Source organism: Perna viridis, chromosome 2 (assembly GCF_037379345.1).
Source record: "Perna viridis isolate PV_CMFRI_1.1 ecotype Kerala chromosome 2, ASM3737934v1, whole genome shotgun sequence".
NCBI lineage: Eukaryota > Metazoa > Mollusca > Bivalvia > Mytilida > Mytilidae > Perna > Perna viridis.
In genome coordinates, this window is record NC_142446.1 from 5,046,876 (window position 1) to 5,067,805 (window position 20,930).

Below are 20,930 nucleotides of genomic sequence, written 5' to 3' on the forward strand. Positions count from 1 at the left end.
GCCCATCCCTTTGGAATGAATGTCAAAACCCACATTATTTAGTCATCAAAACACGGTTTTCAATTACTTTTCGTCAGCTGTACTTACAATTTTATAATTTTTCATCTTGAAGCATCTTCAAAATGGTGAAGATCAATTTTGGAGGGCACCTAGTCTCTGTGGTGTGGGTCGGCAGCTGTTAGTCTTTTTTTCAATACTTCTTGCTCCTGACTAAGGTCGTAAGGCACATAATTTGGGACAACTTTCTTTTATATTTTTATTATTTATTTATATTTTATCCTGCAATGAGGTTATTTGTTAAAGGATAAAAACCACTAATTCCACTTTCCATAGGCTTCTATGCTAATTTCACAATATTCAATGGCTTCTCTGGACTCTACCTTAACTTTAACCTGCAGAGGACTATATATCAGCATGATTCTACATATGTCAGCTCACAATCCTCAGAATGGCATGTGGGGTTAGCAGACTTGCAGTGCAGTACTGGTCACCGGAAGTGAAGGGTCTATAAATAGCATGGGAAATCCCAGTGTTTTCACAAGATAGGGGTATATTTAAAAATCATTATGGAGATTAGGCTTCACATCACAGGAAGCAAAATGCACCTATAAAATGAACAGAAATGTTTTTCCTTTCAGAAACTGTTTAAATTTTTTAAATAAGATGAGAACTTTTTTCACAGCGCTATGAGGAACAGGGGTAATTTCTGCGTAGGACTATTTTTGCGTACGTTCCAAATGCTCATTGGTTGAATTGGTGGTCTGTAACCTAAACCAATAAAGGTATACGGTTATTTTTTTGCTGTATCCGTACATTAGCAGGTTATTGATTTTCTGGCTCCTCCCACTCACGTGATCGGTGGAACTACTTTTTTCTGGTATGCGTAAATTAATCATGGCCGCCACCATAGATACGATATAAACAACTTGCGATTGCGTATCCGGTTAATCTTTTTTTTTTTTGCTGTTTTGTTTCGTTTTCACCTGAGTGAAATAAAAGATTTTATGTAAACCAAATAATGATTTTGTTTGTGTTTTTTTCACCGTCATATATATGGCAAATGCCAAATCTCGTTCAGATTTGATTCATTATCAGTTTGCCGACGACTTCCCCTGTCATTTCAGACATGTCAGACTCGGAGCCAGAGTGTCCGTCACAATTTAACATAAACTGGTCCCCACTCAAAGAAATTGAAGCATTACAATATGATAAAACTCTTGAAGAGACAAATGACCAGGAAACTGTTATGGTCTTGGATTTATTACTGCCTAAACCCCAAGACAATGAATCAGAAGAACACTACATTATAGATCTGCCCATACAACTGCCTCCTCTTCTTCAAAAATCTCAAACAAATATTTCAAATCCCAAAGAAACTAGTGCACAAATTTCACCCCTGAACTCTACTGCCACATACCAAACAGAAACAAGTCAGCTTCCACCTTCCTCGCGAAATTCAAAACTTTAATGTTCTTAAAATCGACTTTACAACATTCAAAATACTTGTATTTCTTGTTCATTTTACTTATTTGTCTCTTGGAATTAAATAAATTCGGCTTGGAACGGGGGAAATAGCTCGGCGGAGCCTCGCATTTCCTACCCGTTCCGTCGCCTCATCACATATCTTCAATAATATTCGACAATGTACCTATAGTGTATATTTATTTGTATGTAGTTGCTTTTTTACCCAATAAACGTGGCTATTATTCATTAATTCATTATTCTTATTTACGTTTAACTGAGCCACTTCACAACATATATTATTTTAATATAAATTATAAAATATAAATTACTTGAATGGACCTACATGTAACAGGACGGAATTAAAAGATGTAACTAAGAGTGAAGTATTATTTAGTTATTTAAAGGAAGTAATTTGGAGCGAAGTATCATTTGATAAATTAAAGGAAGTAACTTGGTGCAAAGTATCATTTAAGTAATTAAAGTAAAATCATATTTGGTATGCGAGCCGATGGGTGAAAAGTAACAAAGTATTTTATATACATATAGCAGAAGCATGTTAGCGGACGTCAAATAATTTTATATACAGTGATCACCGCAAATCTTTAGTAAATGGCGAACGCTAAATAAGTTCACTTTTCAAAGACAATTTCACAAAAGTTTCCAGTTCTAACGCGAAAATATATTTTTTATTACACGAAACTGAGCTTAACGGGCTTTCGTTAAATATAACATGGCCTTAGGCAAATGAAAATTCTGAATGACCGTTGATCATTACTTAACCATCCGAGGAGCAATGAAACAGCTTTTCTCAATGACCGTTGATCATTAATTAACTATCCGAGTCCTAAATGGAACAGCTTTTAAAGATTTATCACAACGTTCAGTATCTACAAGTCATTACTATGATTTCAAGGATATTCAGAATCTAAACTATAATGCAATTCACTTTAAGGAAATTCAGGAGTAACTAATGAGTGCAAATCCAAGAAACAAAACACGGTTAAAAGACATTCAAATAATTATATACCCTGCGTCGGTTATTCTCTATAAAGTTACTACATTTACAGAATGTAACGTGTCCCTTTGAAAATCATTACTGTAAAAATACCAGATATTACAAATCTATCAAATTGATCATCGATCAGGAAAATAATATAAAACGACACAAGTCTCAGCTCATTGACACTTGACAACAAAATTAGAAAAAAAAACTTACAAATTATTAAATATTAATTAATTAAGTGTTTATAAACCTAAAAAAAAATGTCAGGCAGACATTAAAGACCTATGGTAAAATACGTGACCCTGTAAGTTTTCTATACATTCATAAGGAAGCAACTCTAAAATATCACAACAAAATAATATCATCATATTTGCACTAGTTTCAATTAGATGTCATACAGTCGAGTTCGGTCAAAAGCGTGCATTCGTGTTAAATATAACAAAATGAATACCATGCCATGTTAAATTCTATTTAATTTTTGTATATATTCACGTGAAGTCGCACGAATTTCATCCGACCCGTTTCGTCTGTGCAGTTACTGCAAATTTTTGTGCTTCTATACAACATTAATTGAATTTTACATTGTAGTCCACAAATTTGGTTATAGTTCGTAGAAAAAAAGGTGTGGAGATCATTTTTTTGTCCAATTGCCAAAAAGAACATTTTCTCTTATCACACCATAGGAAAGAAAACTGCTGGGTCATAATGCCACGTGCACATAGACAGAAATGAAAGGACACTGAACCATTGCACATGTTTAAATGGATTTGCATTACGTACGGATACTGTTGTCAATTTCATGCATCACACATCTATATTTCTTTGTAGTTTATAAATCATATAAAATAAATACTCTAAAACTCGTTCAAGCTTTCAACAATTAAAATACTTTATACTTGTTAACAAACTTCTCAACCAAATAAATCATTTCTCAATCGTTTCCTCAACATGGTGTGAAACGAAATGCACTGGACTTAAATGAGATAGAAAAATACATTATATTCGAAAAAAAAACATTTATGAAAACGCATTCTCTGGAATGCATAAAACTAAAGTTATTTCAATGAAAGTTATTAACATAAATTATGATATATTTACCCCCTGAATTATTCTAAACATGCATCCTGAGATGACAAAGAAGCTTTCGTATCATAAATATCAGATGACTTATAAAGATGGTGAATTATATTTTTCTTCACTCTAGTTATTCCACGAAGAGGTTCACAATTAAAGAATGGATTTGTTATCTTTCCCATTATACCTCATTAGACATAATATGACTTTTTCGCTCGTGTCTCATGAAGACAGTCGAAATTCTATTCCCTTGTCGCGTTTCCGGAAGGAAAAAAAACGCCCATGTTTCCCGAAAACACAAGACAGGTTCGACTAATGTCAGCCAAGATCACTTACATTGTAATTAAGATATTTTAAATAATATAGAATATCTTATAAAAAATATATTATTTTACTGATGTATAATTTATTATACAAGATAACTTACACGTAGGTAGCAGTCCATTAAAATTCATACAATGCCTAGGGCAGAGGTAATTCATGGTGTGTAAAAACCTACCGATTTTTATAGATTTTGTTCGTAACGATAGTCCTTTCTGTAGACGGAGATGTATTTTTAAGAAAACCGTACGTTCATCTCCCTTTAATACAGTCAACCAAATCAAGGACGATAACTCTTCTAAAGTGTCATTTTCATATACAATTTATACAATTTTATCTCGAAAGTGCAACAAACTAATGAAAAACAAAGACTGGTTATACGTACTGTAACTGTTTCTGGATTTAAAAGAAAAGTGGATTGGGTGGTTTTTTTTTTTGGTTTTTTTTGTTTGTTTTTTTTGTTTGTTTTTTTTTTTATATATATGAATGAATCAACTGTTTTAGTTTATAACGAGTTTTATTTTCTCAAAGAACAAATGGGGATAGGACACAAGTTTCCTACTTACGTGCCCCCCCCTTTCAATACAGTTTGTCACAAGAACTTCAATTACATCATTTCTAATTGCTACTTATTACTATATAAGATATGTTACAGTCAATGAAATGACATTGTACTATTGATACACCCGATTTATTTTAACATTTTCAGACATAATTGTTCGTTTGATACTAAACTAACCACAGAAACATCGAAAAGTTGTACCCTGAAGACAGACCGCAGTCTATCCTCCGTGTGTGTCCTCTAGAAACAGACTATATTCCCTAGCTGCGTTCTTAATTGTTCTGTATATCCTCTACACAACGCCTATTTTGCTTTCTTGTCTGTTCTTCTTCTGTTTGGCTTACTTGGTTTCAATTTGTTCCGTTCCGTTCTTTGTTTTGTTTCGTGCTTTGTTTTTGTTTTGGGAGCTCTAGTCTCTAGTTTATTTTCAAAGTTAAATATTTTATGTCTTTTTTGACACTACTGTATTGCCCCGTGCAGGTCCGGGTGTTAAAAGAATAGGCCTGCAGCAGCGCTAAGCTTGTCGTATAAGGCGACTAAATAGTGCTCAGAAACCTAGCCGGGGGCTAGGCGCTCTGCCCACAGAGCAACTGGGAAGTGTGCCCCAGGTTGTGGAATGGGGTACCCCTGGTGTGTTACATGCTGGGGTTGTCAGGCTATAGTACGGAAAACCTGACCGCAAACCATAGTGGTGCACCGTGTTGGGAAAGATGCCACGTTCCTCGCACGTTAAAGAACCCTGCTGTGGTATTCGATAGGAGTAGGAACCTTTGCGCTCCGCCACAGGAGGCTAAATTGCCCGACCTTACTCATCCCCCCTTTTCCAGTGGCAATCAAAATTTGTTGACCCTATTATCCTTGTGACCCATCCTTTTTTTTTTCATTTCATGTTCATTTTATCATCCATTTCATGTTCATTGTCTGAATATAGCTGAAATATTGCTGCTCGGACGTTAAACCCCAACAACAAACAAACAGACACTACTGTATTAAGAAAGTTAATCAAGGTTTCATTTTGGTACTTGATATAAAACTGAAAATTTGTCAATCACAAATATTCCGTGGATGCCAAAACTCGGTGGGTAGTTTTTGTTTTTATATTCAGTATTACTGGCAGCGACTTGCTACTTTTGCGAGTCTCGACTTTGTGAATTATATTAGTGTATTCGGATGTCCTCTATTATATGTAATTCATAGTCGAAGTTGTGGCGACTGTCGCAATACATATTATGTAATGTTGAGATCGTGTAAAACGGCGAAGTCACGATGTTGTGTAAAACATACATGTCTACCAAGTAAAGGAATGACAGTCTAAAAGTAGTCAAAATTGTCAGGATCATTTCCATTGTCTAATCGATCAGTACATCGTCATACGTGTATACGTGTAGTAGAAGTATTGAGAGAGAGAGAAGAGGGGGGGGGACACGAAAACATACTTATAAAGCATCTTATATCTGGACTAACAAATCATTACTTCATCTACCACAATAATTGAAAGATATAACAGTAACAAGTAAAGCGTCATCACTCATCATCTGGAGCATGATAATACGGAAATTATTTTATTGCCCGGGTTAGTAACACCCGTACTTATTGCACTCTCCCCTTCCGCCAAATAACTACCTTTAGTTAACCTGCTAGGCTATTCCTACCACAACGACATATAAAAAGTTGCTGAAGCTGTTCAGCTGTCTTTATGCCTTCACCTTCTTTTCAAAACGTGATAGTAAAATTATTTGCGAGACGTTTAGCCATAAAATATGCTTCGTATAAATTAGCCAAGAATGATCAATAGGAGCACTCTTTACCGAGTTTGTTTTCAGTTTGCTTCAAACCACATCAGATTGCTTAATTATTGTTTTTCCGACAAGGTATCATTCTATTTAACAACAAAATAACTTTGTTTGACAAACTTACAATTATTTGTACTAGTTTTATCTGGTTAACACTCCAGGTACATATTTTTGAAGTAAAGTATTTATCGGACTCATGAATGTTTAACGATATTTAAATGATATTTGTTCGGTATTAATTTTCACACATTCGACGGGCACATTGAATGTTAAAAATGTAATGACACGCACTTATAAGTCATGCCAGACAAAAAAATTCCTCACGTCGACCTGACTGTTATAACAGACAGCAGTCGTCGACCCGAAAGTCTACAATCGAGTCCACTTCATCAAAGCAAAAAGAGATTCATAACACTCCATTACATTAATAGAATAGTACCACAATATAAACAAAAGTTCAGGTGGTATTAAACTTACTTTTACTAGTGCCGGTAGCTGAGGTATGGAGGAAACAAATGATCATAACTCCCAACAGATACATTTACAAAATATCCCAAATATAAATGAATATCTAAAGTGTCTCTAAGCTGTACATCCAGTAAGTCCTTGTAAGAAAACATCAAATAATTGTGTTAACTGTAAATCTACTGTAGTTACTTAAGTACGACTCCGTATTTATGTAGAAACAGTTTTTTTTCTTTTTATCTCCTGTGAGTTTATAATTACGCATGTCGAAGTATATTCATGGCGAATAACCATGCTTTATGCACAATATTAGTCTGACAATTAGTGCGATTAGGCCTATGATAATGAGAGAACATCTGTGAGTGGTAAATCTCTAGATTTATAGATTCATCACGTTGTCGGTAACCTTACGTCATACAGACCAGGTAGTTAACAACAGGTGTGCAGCTATCATATTTGTACATTTATAGTATTTTTCTGTATATCTTATTTTTTTTCTCAATAACCAATAAATCTTACAGTTAAGCATTGAAGATTAATGGAGAATCATGGATTCTATCTCATCAAACTGAAAACGACTATATTTGAAGAATACGTCTCTACATAAGATGTGTGAAATTTGGTCTCTGGGCAGAAAAATGTTTCAAACAGCTGTCAAAGTATTGTTCAGTGGTATAGTTTTTTCATGAATGCCCACCTGTTCAAATACAAGAACATATTGTAAAGTGCTTGTTAACATTTATTAAACATACATTCCGTTTGAGGGTAAATCAAGTACGAATTCGATTTATCATTTTTGCTTTTTATTTTTATTATGTAGCAATACCACTACACGAGTGATTCAAATTAGGTAATTACAAAATCAATGATTTCATTGTGTGGGATCCGATTGTAAAAAGTATCACTAAGCATGTACGTATAGGTCTATGTAGCCAGTGAGGTAAGCAGTGGAGTGTTGTAGGTACATGTACTGCTACGTGATATATTTCATCGGTTATATTAAAACCTTTTATCAAATTTCGAATTGATCAATCAAAACTTTTCTTTCTGCCATCATCCCATAATATGAAGTAGAAAGTACACCAAATTGGTCAGAGAAAGCAACAAGTCCTTTGAGCTAAGTCGATTGTATTTAGAAATATTATGAAATTTTCTTTACAAAGGACTTCCAGTATCTCACGGTACTAACATTTTTTTTCTTTTCATATTTCAAAGTGGTATTCATTACTGAAATCTATGAACTAACAATATACGCTAGTAAATGCACGTATAGAAACCCTTCAGTCCACCCTATACTCTTTAGTTTTCCTAGAACCTTTTATTTGAATTTTCCGTAACACACGTACACCCTAAATGACTGACGTCACATAATTTTACATCTTCGGCGTTTTATATCACGTTTAAAACGGGTGTTATGGATTTTTCTCCGAGTTGATAGGAGTGTACGTAGTTCAGATTATACAGAAACCCTATTTTTTATTGCTTAACTTATGATTGAAACCTATCTAGTGGTTGAAATATATAGGTCTAATACGATTTTTATGACACACCACTGCTTCAGTTAACTATCGTGTTTGTATCTATAGGTTGTTATGGAATGTGATATATCAAACCATACGATATATATTTATTCATTTTATAGTAATTTTCATAGACGAAAAGAAAAGTCCGAGAAAACGTCAGTGGAGACGAAGAAATACGCTCTGGAAAAAAGGGAATTAAATCCACTGAGTAAATCTTTATTTATAAAATCCTATCTGCACTTACCTGTTATCAAAGAAATTAGTCTTGTTGCAGCAGGCCGGAAGTTTTGTGGAGAATTATTTGTCATGGATTTCCACGGAAGCTACATAATCATTTTCAAAATCCGATACATATCTAAATTTCTGTCTACATTCGGAACTATTCGGCCATTCCGTTACACTAAGAATGAAGACCGGACAGTTCCGATTGTTGTTTTTCAATGACCGATGCCAATTACTCTAAAAAGACATGTATGTATTGCTGTAACTGCTGAAGATGAATATTGTGTAAATGACATTAATGTCGACATCAGCAATTTTAGAAATAATGGCTAAATGGGAAGGATTCGGAAGTGAGATGTTTTATCTAATTCAAATAAAGATTTTCTTTATCTTTATGATGTTGATGATGATGATAATAATAATGATGATAATAATAATAATAATAATAATAATCTCCTTATTTAACGAAGATAATTCATTTTACAATTACATTTTATCTCAGTCGAGGCCTTAACACGTACAGAAATAAAAACATATCAAACGTCCTATGCAAGAATACATTATTAGAACCAAAACAACGCATTGTATATACAAACATGATATAAAAGTTTAAAATATTCATTAGTTTATAATAAAAGAGTTATTGTATTTAAATTGGTGAATGTCATTCCTTGCAGAAAATCTCGATAAAAACTCAAGTACATACCAAATAACCAGAAATAACAACGGACGCTAGGTGGAAGCTTTTATAACCTTATAGAGAACGAAGAGTCCGTAAAACGGTATTCAATGCAAAATAAAGTGATAAAACTGAGAGCCTGACATCAGTATGACAGCAGACGCTCGGTGGAAGCTCTTATAACCTTATAGAGAACAAAGAGTCCGTAAAATGGTATTCAATGCAAAATAAAGTGATAGAACCGAGAGCCTGATATCAGTATGACTGAAAGGTTTTTCATACAGAGCTCGACGGTTTCGTATCTTCATCATTAATATGCGTTTATTGTATGCTTTTCAATAATTATTTAAATTCAGATCCTTTTTTTTTGTTTCCGATATACCATAAGAGTATGCCGGCCTAAGTACGAAAACAGCATAGTGTAATAAGTTAGACAAGAAGTGTCAAGACGCGTCAAACGTCAAGAAGTTTAGAAAAAGCCACAAGAGGGGGGGATTAGCGACAAGAATATTCCTTCTCAATTAAAAGGGAAATAAAGTATTTATTTCGCTACTTCAAAAAAAGAACAATGAGTTCAAGGTTTTGAAAATACAGCTTTGAACAGAAAAAGAAATAAAAAAGAAGACCGATACATGCAGTCAGACTGGACCTGCGTCACCGTCACAGTCATATATTTTCAGTATATATAAGTTTTCATCAATATAAACACTTAGTAAGCTAAGTATAGGTTACAAATTTCCATATGTGATGTTAAATAATTATAATAATAGCGAGTAATGCTGAAAAAATAGCTTAGTTCGACTTACTAAAAATGTAGGGAAAATTATCGAGCTTTTCCATAAACTGATAGTAGGAGGTGCACATCAGTGTGTATAATTATAATCACTGTGCAAAGCTTGAATAATATTAGCTTAATACTTTTTGAGATACAGATTATACAAAGTAGGTACCGTTCACAACATAAAGTTACAAAATATCAATCACCGGGCTTCCTCCCACTATCAAATATGTAACCCCACTAGTATATATTTATAAGCTACAAAAGGGTGATGCCAGATCTGGGGGGGGGGGGGGGTTGCCACGTTTCATCTCATTTATTTTTCAAATAAAATCGAATATATGCATAAACACAGGTATCACCATCAAATACGGAGCTGCTACTAAATCCACCGTTGGTGACGTGGGTAAAATTAACTTAAACATTTGATTAAGGGAAAAACAATTTGAAAAATAAAAGTTTAAAGTCAAGAAAAAGTTGAAAATAATGGAAGTACATTTCATACAAATAAAATTCTACATTCGTCCTCTTACAGTTTACACATGCCCCATATTACAATCAATATCTGTAAAATATGTAAAAGGAAAGAAAAAAAGTACTAATAATACAGCCCATAATATTAATGTTCAACAAATGCATGTAACGTTTCCAAATAAAACTTACCGATGTCTTAGTAAGATGTCGTCATGCTGAATAACGGCAGGTACAAAAACATGTATCCGCAAAAATCTTGGCGGAAAACTATACACGAACACTTCACAGTATAGTTTACTTATGTTGGAGTACATAGGGACAACTATATCGCTGTACCTGTGTATAATGTTTCGGGCCAGTTGCAGCCTGCCTTGTGGTGTGAGGGTTTCCTGATCATTCATTAAAGAACAATAGTTGACCTTGAGATGACATTTTTCATCCCAGTTGGGTTGTTGTCTCTTTGACATATTCACTTTCCATTCTCGTTTTATTCATTGATATTGACCTCATCTTGATAACATTAATCTCCCCGACCTATCTAATGATATTGACCTTATCTTGGTAAAGTAATCCTCCCGAGCTATATCCATTGATATTGTCCTTATCTTTGTAACCTTAATCTTTCCGAGCTACCCATTGATATCGAACTTATCTTTGTTACACTTATCCTCCCGAATTATCCATTGATATTGACCTTATTTTTGTAACAGTAATCCTCCCAAGTTACCCGTTAATATTGACCTTATCCTTGTAACATTAATCCTACGTAGCTACTTAATGATATTGACCTTATCCTTGTAAAAAGTTATACGACATGAACCGTTTTTGGACCGACTAAAAGATAAAGTTTCGCACCACCCGACATGTTTAGTAATTACTTAACATTTGCGATGTAATATATATATATATGTAAATTGCACGGTACATTTCTGTACTTAGCAATATAATACATATTGAATATTACATGTCGAAATCGGTATCACATGCTGAATCAACCCGAGACTCCTAGATCTTCCCATACCCCAAGGGACATATATTCTAACCATACTTTAAGTATAGTCTGTGAAGGGTGAAATATAAGTAATGCGATATAGGTCAAGGGGTGTGATATAGGGTATGCGATATAGGGTAGACGATACAGGGTTTAAACAAACACTTACAATGCATATACAAAAAAAATATATACATTTTTTGTATTTTAATCAACATATGATATATCTCTAACTTAACCTCGATATAGTCATTAGTACTGGAAAACCAACTAACTATGTCATCAAAAAGTTACATACCTGAACAATTTCCTTTCTTTCTAATGCTTATTTTCCTTTGGTCACAACGTTTTGCTTTAACGAGATCACATTTAGATGCGTAGGTTATTCCGTCAGATCCACAAACTGGGCGACGTTGTCTGTTAGAACACTTAATTTTGCAATCAGAATCCCTTAAAGCTCGAAATAACACCTGGAATGACAAAGCGAATAAGCAAATTTGAATTTTACATTATATCTGACAGTACGAGGGCTACAGGAGGGGGCTTACTGGTATCATTATATCTGTCAGCACGAAGGCAAACTGATATTTATATATCAGGAGAATCTATCCGTGGTATTGTTAAACCAACGGGATCTTTTCTAGAATCACATAATTGGTTGCCAATGATATTAGCAAAAGAACAATAAAAACCCACGTGCTACTGTATGTAGAATAATAGACAACTTTTCCCTGATAAAGCCATTATTCTTAATTCATTTTCTTTAAACGAATAGTTCATTGGTTTAATTATTTTGCCCACTTTGCGTTTTCTAGATCTTTAATTACAAATTAGATGTGATTATTCTTTATCACTAATAGGCATCAGAGCCTACCAATATAGCTTATAGATAAAGGGAGATAACCGTTTGCGCCAATTATGCGTTTTTTTTTTGCCTAAAACTGTTTACCGCCAGTATTACATTAGCGTCACTTTCTTTCAATGATGGTGAACTCGTTTCATCATAAATTAAGTTTCCGACTGAGCCAGTTTGATAAAAAAAAAAAAGAAATGAGGTAGGACAAACTTTGTGAACATATCGTACTCCGACAATGTAAGCGGTTGGAATTCCGTTCTTCCATACCCTAACCTCTTACTTTCGAGCGCCATATTGCAAACCGCTCGTTCCGACGTTCTTTGAAATCGGCAGAATTATAGTAAAATATTTACTATTTAAAACCAAGTTTCTTTACCCTAAGACGAGAGAAGGTGACTAAACTGAAGAAAAACCAATGATCTACCTGATAAGAAAATCCAGCAATCCTGGAAATCCTTTGTAAATTTAAAAAAAAAAACAGTTTTAAGGAACTTTTCATTTTGTTTTCAGTATTTTGAATGGGTACCTCCGGTCAATACAATTACGGATTTTAATTTGCGAAACGGAAATATTAAATTAACCAAGTTCGTTTTGTCAAAAATGTATCGTATTTCGTAAAATTATTGACCTAGTTAAAAATGACTGGTCACTTTGATAACTGTCTTCATTACAAATGCTTTCTAGGTATTTAAAAAAAGGACTTAGGTATTTCACAAACAAAAAAAAAGATTTTTATCGTTTGATTTCCGGTGGGTTAAACTTCTGTTATGTAAATAAAAGACTTAAATGTTTTAAAACGCATATTTAGCTTATTCGCATTTGCAGTGGCTTCCGACATGCCAGAAGCTAGAGGGCACCAAGTCAGAAAATAGCTTGCCAGACAACCTCTAGCACTGCTGGAGTAAACATATGGTAACAATCTAAATATGGAAGAAAACACATCTGCTATGACGTCCTTCATCCTTCTTGGACATCCATCCTAAACTTTGTCAAATACGCACATTACTGTATAATTATTAGATATATAAAAAACTTATTAAGTACCAATCCATATAAAATTCAGATACTGGCTGTGGTTAGGTGATTCATGGTGTAGAAAAACTCATGGATCAGATGGTGCTTTTTTGGTATACATATGCTATATATTTATGTGACAATAGTCCTTCCTGTATTTAGATCTGTACTTTTGAGAAAACTACGCTTTAATCTCCCACTAAAATCAATTAAGTCAAAGCAAATTAAGAACGGTAACTCTTGTAAACTGCTAATTTCATGTACAATCTATATAAATTTTATCTCAAATGCACAACCCCCAAATGAAAAACTAAGACTGGTTATGTGATCTCTGTAGTGGTTTCTGAGCAAGAAATAAAACTGAATTTGGTGGGTTTTTGACATGCATTAATCACCTCCTGTCTGATTTTTTTAAAGACTGCTACTTAAGTACTATTAACACGGATTTTACTTAATTTCAAATAAGATTTCTGTCTATATCAGTATATCGGTATCCATCTAACCCGTATCGCATGACTCAGCCCGTATGGTTCTGTTAATTCCACATCGTATAACCACTTAACAAGATTTCTGTCTAGGTCAGTATATCGATATCCATCTAACCCGTATTGAATGACTTAGCCCGTATGGTTCTGTTAACCCCACATTGTATACCATATAACACAGCCCATATGGCTCTGTTAACCCCACATTGTATACCACTCAATACAACCCGTATGGCACTGTTTACCCCACATATCGCATACCATTTAATACAGCCCGTATGGCTCTGTTAATCCCACATCGTATACTACTTAATACAGCCCTTATGGTCGTGTTAACCACATCGTATACCACTTAATACAGCCCGTATGACTCTGTTAATCCCACATATATTATACCACTTAATACAGCCCTTATGATTCTGTTAATCCCACATCGTATACCACTTAATACTTCCCGTATGGCTCTGTTAATTTTAGGTTATAGAATATTTCAATCGATATTTATCCTCTACCGGAAGTAGATGTGTTTCATAAGGATTTTTTCTACTCATAGCGCACTTCAATACTTAATGACTGCTGTTGCATCGCTTTCGTCACTTGACTTTTTCAAAACACATTTTATTTTGAGTTACAGTTTTATTTAGTTATACTTAATTTAATCAAATGCTCTTAAACTATGTCCCGTATATTCGAGATATACAAATATCCTTACACAGGCCCGGTCAATTGCACTCCTTTTTTACGCTACATTTTATATTATCGCACGATTTATTCCTTTGTGATATCAAGTTCGAGATCAAATTAAAAAAAAATCAAATAATACTTTATGAATCAAGCATGTTTTTGGTGATCTTTCGCTGCCTCAATCTAATTTTGTCGATTTCGGATGTTTGTCCACTATTTCCAAGTTGTCTGTTGCGCTTGCAGCATGATACTTGGTTAGAAATGAATGATTTCGCTCTAATGTAAATGTTGATCATTAATGTGTCTTCGTATCGTTTTTTTTTGAATTTTTAGTTTATTTTGAAGGAGTGTCATCGTTATGTTACCGTGGATTTTATTACTTTCAATGTGTAAGCCTTTCAGAGCTTACTTTAATATATGTTTACACTAATTGACGACCTTTCAGGTGATCTCTTATAAAGTATTTACTATTTTTATAGGGGCTATACGATGGTGCATTTCTTGCGTTTTACCATAACTGTTCCTTTTTCTACCATTGCGAAACTTTGATTAACACACCATATCACAAGCTAAGATTATTGGCGGAACTATTATGGCCGAAAACAACCAATAAGTGGATTTAAACTTAGTAACTACTAGTAGTTTCTAACCAAAGGAATAAAAGCCATTAATCTATATGTATCATTAACATTATATATGCCAGAATGGTGTATCTTCAATTCTTGTGTCAAAATTAACATATTATGAAAGAGTAATTAATGGAACTAAGATTCTAGCGGAAATTAAAAGAGTGTAATCCAGGGACTAAGACCAGGCATGGAAAACAGACACACACAGCAAAGAACATAAAATAACCAAATAATACATACAAAGTAACGAAAGTAAATGAGCAATTCGGACTCCACTAAAAACTGGGAGCATGGTCTAAGTGCAATGATGCGGTAATGAAAAATCATCGCGTCTGTCGCATAGTTTGGTCAATAGTATTCTTCCACCACCGAAGTGTAGGTCAAGATATGAGGCTGACGTCACAGTGTCTGTAGTATCCTTTATATCTAGTTCTTTCGGTTAGATGCGATGTATGAAATCCCCGAAACTAGGATTGTTTAACGATAGTACGTCATGTATATAGCAGAAACTGAGATTAAAGAATGTAGCTAAACGATGTTCCTTCTTTCGGATCAGATGAGCTATAAAGTCAGCCTCATAAGAGTGAAGGAGTAGGTCAGCAAGTAGAGGAGCACAATTTGTTCCCATTGGAATGCCGACCGTTTGTTGAAAACCGCGTCCACCACACTGAACAAATATGTTGTCGATAATAATGCCAGCATTTTGAAAACATTTTCTGTATTTTGGCAGATGATTTGAAATTGTTTTTTTTTTAAAGTATGAGGATCTCTACCAAGAACTACATATCTGTATCTTGGTGTACCGTCCTTTTTGAGTAAACAACGATAATGTTTTTGAGTCGGGATTTAAACTGAGTACGAGGAATAGAAGTATTAAGAGTTGAAAAATCATAGGTTTTAATGCTATTGTATTCTGATAATAATCTTGAATTAAGGAGTTCCAGAAGATCTTTCGAAATTTTTAGTATCCATGTACATTAAATTATACCACTACAGGGGTAACAAGTGTCGTGGTAGGACTGGAGATCCCCTTTGACAGCTGCGCGTCGAGTAAAGAAGTTGAAAGTTTTGAAAGAGGTTTATTAGTACATTTTGCAGATCCAGCTATGTAGCGTTGTTTGTAGTGATTTTTGTGGAATTTGAGAATCAAGTACTTAGACGGTAAATCATAATCATCGTCTTTGGTAGAGAGACCAAAAGAGGATAGCCCAGATTTAAGGTTTTACACTATCTCTTCTTTGGAGAGTGTGGTAAATAGTCTTATTACTGCTATTATTTTCTACGTCTACCTCTGATAATAAAAATTGGATGCAATACGTTTTCAGACAAAAACAATTTTATTTTGGGCTTTGTGTGCTGGTACGACAACATATTTATCAAGTATAGTAGACAATGTTTTTGATACATCGGGGTCTTTGTACACTGATGCAGCATTGACACTCATTGACCTACTTAAAACTTTCATGCGTTTCAAAATTAAAGACCTCACAGCCTTTACCCGCTCTGACAGAGAATTATTCTTTTTTCTTGTTCTCGTTTCATCCCTTTTTTTGCATAGTCCTCCACGGCATCCATAAGAACTATAAAGTAGTAAATCCAATTTATGCTTCACGGTACTTGAGACCTTTAGAAAGGACCTAACGGGGAAATTCGTTTTCGATGATGTTTTAATCTCCCGGAATGACGTGACCGGAAGGACTATATTTGAATGGGGATTTTTGCAAGAACAGTCGGGCGATTTAGCCTCTCAATCCCGAGGACCTGCAATAGCCTTTTATAATTGAAAATATTGGATGCAATAGGTTAAGTATAGGAATATGAAATATTCGATATCGAAAATACGGGGGAATTTTGTTCGTGACGTTTTTGTGATGGAGGATGTTAGCTAATTTAATTGCATCTATATCTTTGTTGACAAATCGTAGTGGAAGAAACGATCTTTTTTCTCCATCTTGACCTTTAACGCAAACTGGTTTAAAGAATCTGTGGAAACCAATATCCAAAATAATGGCCATAAGTCTGTATAATGATGAGGTAGGTTCTGAAACAGGAGTGTCGAGACTTGTTGTAAAGGGAGGGCAGTAGAGTGAGAGATATAGAATGGAGTAGATTTTTTATATGAAAGGAAGAAGAACATCCATGGAGACATCATGCATCTTAGGTGGTGTATAGAGACGATGGCCATGACTCATTATCCGTCTTGGAGTTTTGTCAAATAAATTCATCACATTTATATTGGCTTGAAATGTTTCCTATACTTTTGATGGTGTCATTGCACCCGTAAGGTATTGCAGTACCTATAGTCTGCGTATTCGGTATTGCTCTCTTTCCCTACGATAGCTTTTAAGGACAGTATTGTTCGTTGGATGGTATATTTTCTCAAGAATACGAACTTTCATAGAGAGGATTGAATGATCTTGTTGATTCAAATGTTGATAAACTGTCTGGAATTTGGTGATATTGATTCCCGAACAATGACCGCACATTCGTTTGTTTAATCGTTCTTGTTTTCACCGACATATACTAGACCGCATAAGTTGCGTTCTAATTTTTAGATTAAGTTCGTCGATTTGCAACTTGTGTCTTCAAATTTTCTTGTGTGAAAGGTATTGATAGTAAGGGTACTAGTGAAGAAGTGGCCGGCTATTAGAATAATGCATGTTTTGCAATTTTTAATTCCACATTTTGATATAGTATAATATGGTTCGTCATCGTTGTAGTCAAGTCCATTGTGTATAGTGGTTTGATTAGTTGGAAATAATCAGAATTTTTGTACTGGAATAGACGGTCAGCAGACTGAACGCGTGCAATTGGCTACACTTTGTTGGAATTGTCGAGGCACTATCTATACCAGATGTAAGCGTGCCATATTTCTCATCTGGTGGTACTACAGTCTTACAAGGCAACAGTGTTTCCGGTCTGTTGTCAGGTTTGGACCTTTTTAGACTGGGTGACGTCCGAGCCAGTTTTCTTTCATTCCTGTTAAAACAACAAATTATATTATTGGGCTAATGATATCCTCGGGGACAAAATCCACCAGCAAAGGTATCGACTCAGTGGTGTGAAAAAGTAATCAAGGGAACCAAGATTTTAATGGAAATCAAAAGAATGTAATCCAGGGGCACAGACCAGACATGGAAAACAGACACACACAACAAAGAACATAAAATAACCAAATAACATATACAAAGTAACGGAAGTAAATGAGCAACTCGGACTCCACTAAAAACTGGGAGCATGGTCTAGGTGCAATGATGCGGTAAGCGTCCTCTGCTTTTCTAGAAACATCCGACGAGTTGCTCGTAAAAAGTCAACACCAGGGTAAATCAGTTTCCATTGTGCAGATGGCTACACCGTAACGATCCACGAGTTCATGATGACGACCATAAAACTTCTGCAGTGATGACTTCAATCTTGCAAAAACAGTAACTCTGTTCCAGAAGCCCAATTGTAAGACGTCTAGCGCAATACAAAAAGTCTGCGTAGTTACAGCAAGCTCTGGCATAACGTATGAGTTGTGATATGAGAAGTCTATATGCAGGTGCTGAAGGGATGTTGTCACAGATGAAAGGAAAGATGACAATACGGAACTAAAAGTCATCGCGTTTGTCGTATAGTTTAGTCAATAGTTTTCCTTTGCCATCTTTAAGTGTAGCTTGGAAACATAAAAGCCTGTCCTCTCAAGTACATGAAGGCAAAATTGTGTGCTTTGCATTTCGACCATATGTGTTTAATAGTTAATCCATTTTGAAGCACACCAATTGCAAGTACAACCGCTCAATCTTTATAGAACGTAGATAGGGAAGTCAATCCTTTGTAAACTATTCATGTTGTTGATTGAATTACTACATTATGTAATTAGAAGATGAAGCCAGACTACTTCCACTGTCAACAAACCAGTAAAATACAGAGGGAATAATTGAACAAATTAAATACACCCAACGTAAGATAATGTAGAAGCCATTAACCGATTTAATTTTTTTTTTTAAATAAGTAAATACGAAAAGTAGAATATCACCTTTTAAAAACAAGTAAAAAACAAAAGTCGTTATTAATTATTTATTTAAAAAAATATCAGATAAGTTTTCGAGATTGATTTAAGATAGCTAAAGGACTATTTAATATAGCTGACCTTCATTGCAATCAGTAACGTTACATATAGCAAAACCTGTAAGGAGAAGCAAGTACTGGATTTAACATATGTTAGGTCGTAACGGTCGCTGTTACCGAGTAGCCAAGGTTTCAAGGTACGGTTCTTTAATGAGAAAAACATGATGGTCTCTGTTTCCATAAAATGCTTCGCGGGGCATAGCTTCATACGACCGCAGAAGTCGGACCCTTAAGAGTTTGGGCAAATATGGGCATAACTTTGATGGTTGATAGAGCTCAGAGTTTGAAATGTGATTAAATATTTTACATAGCATAGATGAAAGTGTTTAAATTGACTGACCCAATATCCATAATTTAAATGTGATGGAATATTAAACATGTGAAGAGTTTGATTTGTGTTAAACCACATTTGGTGAAAACATTGATTTTGTAACTCAAGAACACGTAGAATTATAAAGCTTTTGTTGAAACAAGACCTCTGTGTGTGTGTGCGCGCGCGCGCGTGTGTGATAACTGCATGGGAATTCATTTTGCAGCAATAAAAGCATAAAAGTAGAACTACATTTATTTACAAGCATCCAGCAATAATAATAAACTTGCTTCTTAAGGTCGATACGCTTACAAGATATATGGACAAAGTGATTACCATGCTTTTAATTAAAGATTCCCTTCAATAAAACCCCATCGTTTAAGCTATCGTATTAAACTACCTATATCTAAAGTATCCATAAAAAAATGTTTATTTCTTGTCTCTTTCTACACCTTATTTGCATCTATTCACCTTTACGATCATTTTCCTTAACCAATTACTGTCATAACTCCCAGAGTAAATCCCCGCCCTCCTTTTGTGTTTTGGCACCGTGTAACACAATTTGAAAAAAAAATGAGTCTTTACAGTTTAACTCAAATTATTTTCTGGAAAGCAGAACAATGTTTGTTACAGGCTCATATTTTGGTCATTTATTTCGAATGATTAAATGCTTTCAACAGTAGAAAACAATCGAGGACGAGACTTACACTGAACAAACCCCATAGACCTCACTGGTCGCCTGTGTCCTGGGGGAAATCGGCCCATCTACACAGCCAAATGTGCCACATATGATAACCATATGGTGCTCGAGTCATATGATAATCATATGGTAATCATATGACAATCATAGGATATTGAACATACAATAGTCATATGATTATGACAATCATATGTTTGTGAAAAACATACGATTATCATATGATAATCATGCGATAATCATATGTATACCGAAACATATGATTATCAGATAGTGTTCGATTTATATGATAATCATATGCTGCAAACCATATGATTCTCATGTGTGGCACATTTGCTTGTGTAAAATCCCCGGGTTAGTTAAATGAATTATCGTTCAATTCTGAACCAGTTTACTCAAAGTTTGAGAGACAAACTGAGGGGGGTTAATACTGTAATATCTTCTGGATACTCGCACAGGGGACAAATACCACAGCTATTGCAGCCTGATTGACAGAAAGCCGTGTTTTAAAATTAAAAGTGTTACGGAACTACCATTTGAATTTTAAGAAGGGTTATGATGAAATTTGAAATATAAATTTCAAGAAATAAGAAGACAGGACAACCATCGTCTTAATATGTTTGTTCATATGCAAAAATAATATAAAAAAAAAGAAACGTAAAATATCGGCGCTCCATCCCACTAAAATGCATGCAGATGGTTGCTCCCAGGAGTGACACAGTCAATCAATTTTGAAAAGTTAAACGGACAAAGGTACAAATTACCAATCGTCTTCAAAGAATATCAAAAGCCATAC

General features: G+C 34.6%; 1 protein-coding gene across 12 annotated transcripts in view; it reads right to left on the reverse strand.

The window, feature by feature from the left end:
- The window catches only part of LOC148623379 (SPARC-related modular calcium-binding protein 1-like), a 69,220-nt gene that overhangs the window by 38,406 nt on the left and 9,884 nt on the right, over positions 1-20,930 (reverse strand). For 7 of the 12 annotated variants that reach the window (XM_088565216.1, XM_088565217.1, XM_088565219.1 and 4 more), the window contains one exon: positions 11,648-11,819. In XM_088565216.1, coding sequence (XP_088421342.1) covers positions 11,648-11,819 — 172 coding nt within the window. Of the gene's footprint in view, positions 1-6,694; positions 7,101-7,201; positions 7,380-11,647; positions 11,820-20,930 lie in introns of those variants that run through there. The other 5 variants (XM_088565225.1, XM_088565223.1, XM_088565226.1 and 2 more) reach the window with 4 other exon arrangements.